Source organism: Belonocnema kinseyi, chromosome 9 (assembly GCF_010883055.1).
Source record: "Belonocnema kinseyi isolate 2016_QV_RU_SX_M_011 chromosome 9, B_treatae_v1, whole genome shotgun sequence".
Lineage (NCBI taxonomy): Eukaryota > Metazoa > Arthropoda > Insecta > Hymenoptera > Cynipidae > Belonocnema > Belonocnema kinseyi.
The window spans coordinates 126,736,147-126,746,677 of record NC_046665.1 but is presented as its reverse complement, the minus strand read 5'-3'; the positions used below and the strand labels follow the sequence as shown (position 1 = coordinate 126,746,677).

Sequence of the window (10,531 nt, the reverse complement as noted above, 5' to 3'; positions counted from 1 at the left end):
TTCAAAAAATAAGATTAATTTTCTCCCCAAAAAGAAAAATGCTCAACAAAATCCATTAATTTTCTACTAAAATAGTTAAATTTTCAACAAAACGTGGAAGTTAAATTTTTAGTTTAAAAAATTCATTTTCAACAAAAAAAAAACGAATTTTTAATCAGTTAAGTTGAAAAAAAAAAAATTTTAACAAAAAACATGAATCTTATACGAAAAAAGTTGAATTTTCCACAGGACACTGGATTTTCAACAAAAAAGTTAAAATTTCCAAGGCCAAAAATATCAATTTTCAAAAAACAAGATTAATTTTCTCCCCAAAAGACAAATTTTCAATAAAATGAATTTTTAAAAAATTGCAAAAAAGAGCAAATTAATTTTCAACTCGTTGAATTTAATTAAACAACATGAATTTTTAACAAAATAGTTGAATCATTAACCAAAACGTTAATTTTTCAAAAAATAAAAATCATATTCTGTTCACAAAGACGAATTTTCAACAAAATAAATTAATTTTTCACACAACTGTTGAATTGATTGAATATTACATATAAAAAATTAATTTTCTTCTAGTCAAATTGAACCAAAAAGACGAGTTTTTAACAAAATAGTCGAATCCACGTCCAAGAAGATGAATTTTCTACCAAAAAATTAATTTTTCATTTTCTATCAAAAAAGATTAATTTTCAACAAAAAACATTTCTAGAAATTAGAAAAGTTTTTGTAAAGAAAAATATAATTAATAAGTTTAATTTATACTAAAGGAATTTAAAATTATTTCTGTTTATTTCTACTTATTTTAATAGACTTTTTTTGGAAAAACTTATAAATCGTTGGGAAATCTTTGGAAAATACTTGTGTAATAATTAAAAATTTGTAAAATTATTGAAATATTCATAAAATCTTATGAATTATTTCTGATATCCTTGTAAAACCATTGAAAACTTTGTGAAATCCTTATGAAATCCTTGAAATCGTGGTCAAACTATTGAAATCTTCAGGAAATCATTGAAATCATTTGGAATCTGGATGAACTTATTATTGAAATATTTTTGGAATTTTTATGAAATCTTTGAGAAATCATTGAAATCTTTGTGAAATTATTGAAATTTTTGTGAAATCCTACGTTATATTTATAAAATCCTGGTAAAATCATTGAAATCTTAGTGAAAATCCTTATAAAATCCTTAAAATCGTTGTGACCATTTAAAAAAAATAGTTGAATTTTCTACCAAAATAGTTGAATCTTCAACTTAAAACGATAAGTTTTTAACCAAAAATGGGATAGTTACATTTTCAGTTGAAAAAACGAGTTTTCAAAAAAGAAATGAACTTTTTTGTAGTTAAATTCAACCGAAAAGGACGATTTTTTAACAAAATAGTGATTCCACATCCAAAAAGATGAAGGTTCAAAAAGAAGATTTATTTTCGACGTGAAAATATGGATTTCCAACAAAAAATATGAATTTTTAAACACAAAAACAGGGTGGCCGTTTTAATTGACGAAATAAATTCCCGATTTTTTCCCGGTTCGCAAACATTTTCCATGGTCAATTAAATTTAAAAAATGGAACACTAAATCTAAAAAAGTTTCCACTTGAGATCATAAAAAGTGAGCTGCAAATGAAAGCACTCAAAGTAGAACTGTTAAACTTTAAACTTTTACAATTAAAAATAAAAAGTTTTTAATTAAAAAATATTGTATTCAAATGTTCAATAATTTACACGTATAAAATTGAAGGAAATATCATTTTTCAATACAAAAAATATAAATCCACGTTATCATTTTCAATACTCTAAATTAAAAAATCAATCAATGAACTCTAAAACTTTCAAAATAATATAATTTTAAGGAATTTTAAGCTAAAAATATTAAATATTGAAAAATTTGCAACACTTTAACTGAAGACTTCTTAAATTAGAAATTCAATTATTTTATTTTTAAATATTTTAAATATGCCTGGAAAGCTTCAAAATTTTATTTCAAAATCTTGAGAAATCTAGGAGTTGTTTTAAATTTAAAATTATTCTGGACATTTTTTCAGAAACTTCTAAATGTCTGTCAAAGTGAATTGAATTTTTTCTACAATATTCAGAAAATTCTGCAAATTTTAGAAAACTTCTTTACAATTTGCATGTATAAATAACAATCGAACATTTTTATTATTTGTAAGCAAAATTTGAGTAATTTTAAGAGATATTTAGAAGTTTTTAAAAGATTCAAACCTAATGAAAAACTTGAAATAACAGCCTAATATAAAACAAAATGTAGATTTTTGCAGATTTTAAATAAAAAATTAGATTCTTTTCAAGAATTGTGAAAGGCTTCAAAAGAATAAAAACATTTTCTTAAGATTCCTAGGAAAATTAGAAATAATTTTTCATTGTGAAAAATAATTTTAAGAGAATATTTAAAAAGTTTTTCAAAGATTTAAACAAAATTTTCAAAAAATATTCTAGAAGATTTTAAGAAAACTTTTTTTCAAATTTGCATGATAATTTTTAATCTTTTTAAAACTCCTAAATATCTCTTAAAATTACTCAAATTTTGTCTACAAATGTTCATTTGTAAATTATCACTTAAAATTTCAAAAATTCACTTAAAAATTAAGCATTTTTCAAATACAACAATTAAAATTGTAATTTTCAAAGTTTAAAGGCTCTTAGAAATTTTAAAGATTCCAGGTTTTCTATGTCGAACAATTCAGGTAAAGATTCTTTACTTTTAAATATTCGGTTTCAATTTACTTGCCTTGAATAAAAATTCAAATATAGCTAAATATTCTATAATTAATCTTTTTTTTAATTAAAAATTTCAAATTGATTGGGTTAAAAATGGAATATTTTCGATTGAAGCAATATTTTTAAATTAATCAAATCCTTTAATTAAGAATATATTATTATGAAGTTATTTTTAAGTTGAAAATAGTTTATAAACTTTTAGTCACACGTTTAAATCAGAAAATTCTTAAATTTCGAACTGGTTTAAAATCGTGTTGTCAAATCGTTTTTGTTCACTTTTTATTACTTAAAGTACAGATAAATTAAAAAAATTTATTTATTCATTAAATAAAAATGTTTTTTATCCAAAACTTTCAACATCGAAGGCTTTTATTTTTTATTTGATCAAATCTTTAATAAAGAATTAAAAAATTTTTAAAATTAAAAATGTAAGCTTAAAAATAAAAAATGTAAATGGCAAATTTTTAAATTAAAAAACTTTTGAATTACATTATGCCAAATAATAGCATAATTGAACAACATAAAAATTCAACTAATTATTTAAAAACTGTTGAAATCGAACGTGGACAGATATTTCTTCTACAAATTTGTAAAATTCCCGGTAACAAAAATTTACTGCCATTTCCCGGTTATTTCCCCGATTTCCCGATCCAGCGGCCACTATGAAAAAGTTGGATCTTCCACTCGACACTATGAATTTACAAAAAAGGTAATTCTCCACCAAGTATTTAATTTTTCAAATAAATAGTTTAATTTTGAACCATATAGTTGAATTTTCTACCAGAAAAATGGAATTTTCAAGGCAAAAGTAAGAATTTTCAATAAAAAGGTTAATTTTAAACGATGTACTTTAATTTTCTGCCAAATTGTTGAATTTCGAAACCAAAAAGAGAAATTATTTTAATTTGAAATAAAAGCAGTTCAATTCAAACCAAAAAGACGAACTTTCAAGAAGACATTTGAATACTCAAAAAAATTAATTAATTTTCAACCCAATAGTTGAATTTAATTAATTGAAAATATAAATTTTCATACAATAATGGAATAGTTATATTTTAAAATAAAGAAATGGTAACATTTTTAATTTTAAAGATGAATTTTTAAACATAGTTGAATTTTTTAACCAAAAAAAAATGAATTCTCAACGAAAAGTGTAATTGACGATATCTTAACAAAAAATATTTTAATTTAAATCAAAAACAGTTAAATGTAATAAAAAAATACGAATATTCTACAAAATAGTTAGAGTTTAAGAGATGAATTTTTAACGAAAAGTTAAATTATTAACCAATTAACTGAATTTTAAACTGAAAAAGATAAAATTTCAACTGCAAATATAATAGTTAAATTTTCAGTTAAACAAAAGTTAATTTTTAACCAAAAAAGAAAGGAATTCTCAATGAAATAGTAAAATTTGTAACCAAAGAGATGAATTTTCAACGAAGAAGATAAATTTTGAACAAAAAAGTATAACTTTCAACCAAATTTCAGAATTTTTGGCAAAAAGATGAGTTTTTAACAAAATTGTTGCATTTCCGACAAAATAATTAAATTTTCAATTAAATAGAAATTTATTTCTCCTTCTTAAATTAGTACCACCATTTATGGACGACCTCTTATTAGATTTTAATTTAATATACTCACTTTTCTTGTGTAATTCCAACTAAACTTTGTCCGTCGACTTTCAACAATTGGTCTCCTGCAGTCAATCTACCGTCCTGAATAAAAAAAAAAGAAAAAAAGATTATTAAAAATTCCCAGTAATATTTAGTACAGCGACAATAATTTTGACACTTACAGTATCAGCTGCACCTCCAGGAACGACGCTCTTGATATAAATTCCTAATCTGTCTTGTCCAGCGCCCTAGAAAAAAATCGAAAACACATTTTTTTTTAATCGGGCTTTAATAATTTTATCTTGATATCAATATTTAATTGCAAAAGATTTTATACTTGTACAAGAATGAAAAGATTTTAGATAACTAATGTGAAGAATTTCTAAAAAAAAAAAAACAACCAAATCTAACCAAATAAAATTTAAAAAAATTATTTTTATTTTTATTTTTTTATGTTTACTTTATGAGGCATAAGTGCCGAAACGTTGGTGAATATTTTTTATAAATTTCTATCGATTACGAATATTTCGAAGAATTCCGCAAGATTTAAAGAATTTTATTGAATTCCGAAGAATTTCGAGGGATTTTTATAGATTTCTATGGATTTGAACAGTTTTTTGTAGAAAAATGTAATGCATAAGTTTAATTTAGTTTATATTCAAGGGTTTCAAAATTTTCAAGGGGGATGAAGAAATTACAACGATTTCAAAGAATTTTAAGTTATTTTAAAAGATTCAGATTTACAAGTATTTCCGGATATTACACAAGATTTAAAGGATTTTATTCCGTTTTTTCTTTAAATTTAATTAATAAGTTTAATTTATATTCAAGGGAATTCAAATGATTTTTGTTTATTTCTACTTATTTTAATAAATTTTTATGATTTTCAATGATTTTTCAGGAATTTTGTGCTATTTCATCTTTATATCTAGAGAACTGTAAGGAATACATTAAATTTTAGTCTGAAGTTTTTTTTGCAGATTTCAACAATTTAAAGGAATATGAAACAATTAAAAAATTTCAAAGTATTTAAAAAATTTGAAGGGTTTCCTACATAACTATATTCCTCGACGTATTTGTAATCGCTGAAAATCCCTTGAAATTTAATTCTCTAGAATCTAGAGAATGAAATTTTAAGAGATTTCCATCGATTACAAATACTTCGTGGAATTCCACAAGATTTAAAGGATTTTATTGATTGTCGAAGGATTTCAAGGAATTTTAAAGCTTTCTAGGAATTAAAAAAATTTGTTGTTGTTGACAAATTTAATAAATAAGGCCAATTTAATTTATGTTAAAGAGATTTAAAATCATTCCTACCAATTTCTACTTATTTGAATAGATTCGTACGATTTCCAAAGATTGTCTTTTAAGGTATTTCCAGGTATTTCAACTAATTTCGAGAAAAATTTAGGGAATACGTTAAATTTTATCCAAAAGATTTTTCTGCGAATTTCGTCTCCTTTGGTTGAAAATAAATTTTTTTTTTTAAATTTAAAATTGAACTCTCATTTTTAGTTGAAAATTCAACTACATCAGTTGAAGACTAATTATTATTATTTTGGCAAAAAATTAATCTTCTGGTTTAAAAACTAATCTTCTTGTATAAAAATTCGTCTTTTTATTTCAAACTTTATATTTTTATTTTAAAATCCATCTATCCCAGTTAAATATTCATCATTTTTCTTAATAATTATTCAATTTGGGTGGAAAATTTCTTAATTTTTTTGGTGAAAAATTAATTTTTTTAGGTTTAAAATTCAATTATTCCTTTACAAAATTCATATATTTTATTTCTAAATCGACTTTTTTAATGGAAACTTAATTTATTTGTCAATAAAATAAACTTCCTTTTAAAAATTTGTCTTTTTATTGAAAATTCAAGTATTCAAGTTAAAAATTTATCGTATTAGTTGAAAACTTAGCATTTTTGTTGAAACTTCATATATTTGATTGAAAATTGAAGTATTTTGTCAAAAAAATCGTCTTTTTTTGGTAAAAAAATGATTTTCTGGTTTAAAAACTAATCTTCTTGTACAAAAATTCGTCTTTTTATTTCAAACTTTATCTTTTTATTTGAAAATTCATCTATCCCAGTTAAATATTCATCATTTTTCTTAAAAATTATTCAATTTGGGTGGAAATTTTTTTACTTTTTTAGTGAAAAGTTAACGTTTTTATATTGAAAATTCAACTATTTCTTTGCAAGTTCATATATATTTTTTTAATCGACTTTTTCAATGGAAAATTATTATATATTTTTTATGTTTGAAAAAATTAACTTCCTTTTAAAAATTTGTCTTTTTTATTGAAAATTCAAGTATTTTAGTTCAAAATTCATAGTTTTAGTTGAAAATTCATCAACTTGATCGAAGAATAATTTTTTATAACTGAAAGTTTAACTGTTCTATTTTTTTTTAATTGAAAATTGATCTTTTTTAGTGCAAAATCAAACTATTATGTTGCAAATTTGTCTTTTTTAGTTGAAAATTCATTTATTTTGTCAAAAAATTTATCTATCCCAGTTAAATATTCATTATTTTTGTTGAAAATTTTTCCTTTTGGTTGAAAATTTCTTAATTTTTTTAGTGCAATATTAATGATTTAAATTTGAAATTCAACTGTTCTATTTTGATTTAAGAAATTATCTTCTCTAGTTCAAAATTTTATTATTTGGCTAAAATTTATTTTCGTAAGATGAAAATGGAACTGTTTGGTTTAGGATTCATGTTTTTCTTGAAATTTCGTATTTTTGCAGAAAATTAATCTTCTTTGATTTTAAATTAAATTTTTTTGTTATAAATTCATCTATTCCAGTTAAATATTCATCATTTTTTTGCAAATTCTTCATGTTGGTGGAAAATTTCTTTCTTTTTTTTTAGTGTAAAATTAATGTTTTTAAGTTGAAAATTTAATTCTTTATTTAAAGTATCGACATGTTTGGTGGAAAATTAATTTTCTTCTTTAAAAAAAAACTTTCGTTTTAAAAATTGGTCATTTTTATTGAAATTCATTCATTCATCATTTTAGTTGAAAATTCAGGAACCTGGGCGATGATTAATTTTATTTAACTGAAAATTTAATTATTTAATTTGTTTAAATTCAAAATTGATCTTTTTTAGTTGAAAATTTATTTATTTTATTGGAAATTCAAGTATTAAAACTAATATTCTTGTATGAAAATTAATCTTTTTGTTTAAAAACTTATCTTTTTATTTGAAAATTCATCTATCCCAGTTATTCATTATTTTTGTTGAAAATTCTTCATTTTAGTTTAAAATTTCTTTATTTTTTTGTGGGAAATTAATGATTGTAGTTAAAAATTCAACTGTTTGGCTGAAATTTTTTTTTTAGCTAAAACTTGAACTATTTGATTAAGAATTCATGTTTTTCTTAAAAATCGTCTTTTTTTATAGAAAATTAATCTTCTTGTTTAAAAATGTATCTTTTCAGTTAAAAATTCATCTTTCCCAGTTAAGTATTTAAATTTTTTCGGTGAAAAATTAATCTTTTTAACTGAAAATTAAGCCATTCCGTTTTTAGTTGAGAACTTATCTTTTCTGGTACAAAATATAACTATTTACTTGACAATTTATCTTTTTTAGATGAAAATTAAACTAGTTGATTCAGAATTCATGTTTTTATTAAAAAATCCTATTTTTTGTTTAAAAAAAAGAATCTTTTTATGTATTTTCTTGACAAATTCAAAAAATAATTAATTACATTTTTAGTACTATTTAATAACATAATTAATCGATAATGCTACTATATTTATTGAAATTTCGTGATAAAATTTGTCAATGCTTTCTAAAATCCAAATTAAACATATTAATTGAATCCCTAACTGATTTTTGCACATTATTTATAATAAACTAGCGAAAAAGCATTCATATTGCGAGTCGATTGTTTTTTAAAAATTTATAATATTTTAATGGCTTCCCACTTTAAAAAATTATCCCAGAAAAAAGCTTGAGATGCTTAGAAAAAAAACCCTGGAATCCTCAAAGAATTTTTTTACCGGATTTGAGTAGACACTTTGATTTAATAAACAAACTTGCATACCTAAAGGAAATAAAAATGTCGAGAAAGTTTGACAACCTAAAAAGTAGTAATTATTTTGGTCCTACAAGAAGACTTGAAAATACCCGTTACCATGGGGAGATAGTAAACCAGTCAAACAACTCCCCTTGCAAAAAAAAAAAGCAACACATGCTCGGGGCGAAAGAAAAATACGAAACTAGTTTCTGCCCTTTGTTAATCTATGCCCGATCCTGATGGATGCGAAACACGTTACCTTTGTTCGGAAGGTGAAACGTGCAATTACAATAAATCATTTCAGCGAGAATCATTCGCTAAATCGCCGAGGGAACTATCATTATGCATCATTCTATCATTTTGTTATTCAATGTCCTACACATCAACTGCATCCAATTAAAAAGTCGCAATATTTACTAAACAGAACGAGAATGGAATTAAATTCGTTTGTTTCGGAAAAATGATGGGTAAATTGAAAAAAAAAAAAAAAATGCGTACCTTCGCAGCAACTATGCTGAGTCCCATTCCGTTCGAAGATTTATGAAGCTTGATGACCTGGACCTCAGGTTGTCCTTGACTCTGGCCAATATGCGGATATCCGCCCGATCTGTTGCTCATTGCACTTGGACTCCGGAACTGAAAGGAATTTTTTTTATTTATTTATATTTACAATTAGTTTCGCGAATTCAAATTATTAATTTTGTTTGTGAAACATTTGTAAAAACGTTTTCATATCTTTGAAATATTTGTACATTTTTTTTGGAAACCTTCGCAATCCTTCTGAAATATTTCCGAAATATTTGTGAAATTATTGAAATCTTTGTGGACTTTTTTGGAATATTAATCAAATCTTTGTGAAATATTAAAATCATTATTAAACTATTAAATTTTTTTGTAAAATTACAGAAATATTTGTGACATTATTTAAATCATTGTCGATTTTCTTTGGAATCTTTCTGAAATCCTTATGAAATCATTTAAGTAATTATTAAATCATGGAACTATTTTAGAATCTTAGATAAATCCTTATCATTGAAAACTATTGAAATATTTGGGAAATCGTTGAAGTCTTTTGGAATTTTTGGGAAATTATTGAAAACTTTGTGGATTTTTTGTAATTTTTCTAAAATTATTAAGAAATTCTAATAAAATAATTCAAATTTTTGTGGCATTTTTTTGGCATCTTAATTAAATCTTCGTAAAATATTAAAATCATTGTCAAACTATTGAAATCTTCGGGAACTCGTTAAAATATTTTGGAATCACTGTGAAATTATTGAAATCTTTATGGAATCTTATAGAATATTTCTAAAATCCTTCTAATATCATTGAAATCTTTATAAAATTACATAAATCTTTGTGAAATTATTGAAATCATTGTCGATTTTTTTTGGAATCTTTCTGAAATCCTTAAGAAATTCTTATGAAATCATTTAAGTAATTATTAAATCATGGAACTATTTTAGAATCTTCGTTAAATCCTTATGAAATCATTGAAAACTATTGAAATATTTGGGAAATCATTGAAGTCTTTTGGAATTTTTGGGAAATTATTGAAAACTTTGTGGATTTTTTGTAATTTTTCTAAAATTATTAAGAAATTCTAATAAAATAATTCAAATTTTTGTGGCATTTTTTTGGCATCTTAATTAAATCTTCGTGAAATATTCAAATCATTGTCAAACTATTGAAATCTTCGGGAACTCATTAAAATATTTTTGAATCACTATGAAATTATTGACATCTGTTTGAAATTATTGAAATGTTTATGGAATCTTATAGAATATTACTAAAATCCTTCTGATATCATTGAAATCTTTATAAAATTACAGAAATCTTTGTGAAATTATTGAAATCATTGTCGATTTTTTTGGAATCTTTCTGAAATCCTTAAGAAATCCTTATGAAATCATTTAAGTAATTATTAAATCATGGAACTATTTTAGAATCTTCGTTAAATCCTTATGAAATCAGTGAAAACTATTGAAATATTTGGGAAATCATTGAAATCTTTTGGAATTTTTGGGACATTATTGAAAACTTTATGGATTTTTTGGAATTTTTCTAAAATTCTTAAGAAATCCTAGTAAAATCATAGAAATTTTTGTGGCATTTTTTTGGCATCTTAATTAAATCTTCGTGAAATA

General features: G+C 23.0%; 1 protein-coding gene across 1 annotated transcript in view; it reads right to left on the bottom strand.

The window, feature by feature from the left end:
* LOC117180738 (afadin-like) overlaps positions 1-10,531 on the bottom strand; it is a 284,255-nt gene that overhangs the window by 49,665 nt on the left and 224,059 nt on the right. The window contains exons 14-16 of the mRNA XM_033373229.1: positions 8,883-9,020; positions 4,532-4,597; positions 4,378-4,451 (exon numbers count right to left, since the gene is read on the bottom strand). Of these exons, the coding sequence (XP_033229120.1) occupies positions 4,378-4,451; positions 4,532-4,597; positions 8,883-9,020 (278 nt within the window). The remainder of the gene's footprint in view (positions 1-4,377; positions 4,452-4,531; positions 4,598-8,882; positions 9,021-10,531) is intronic.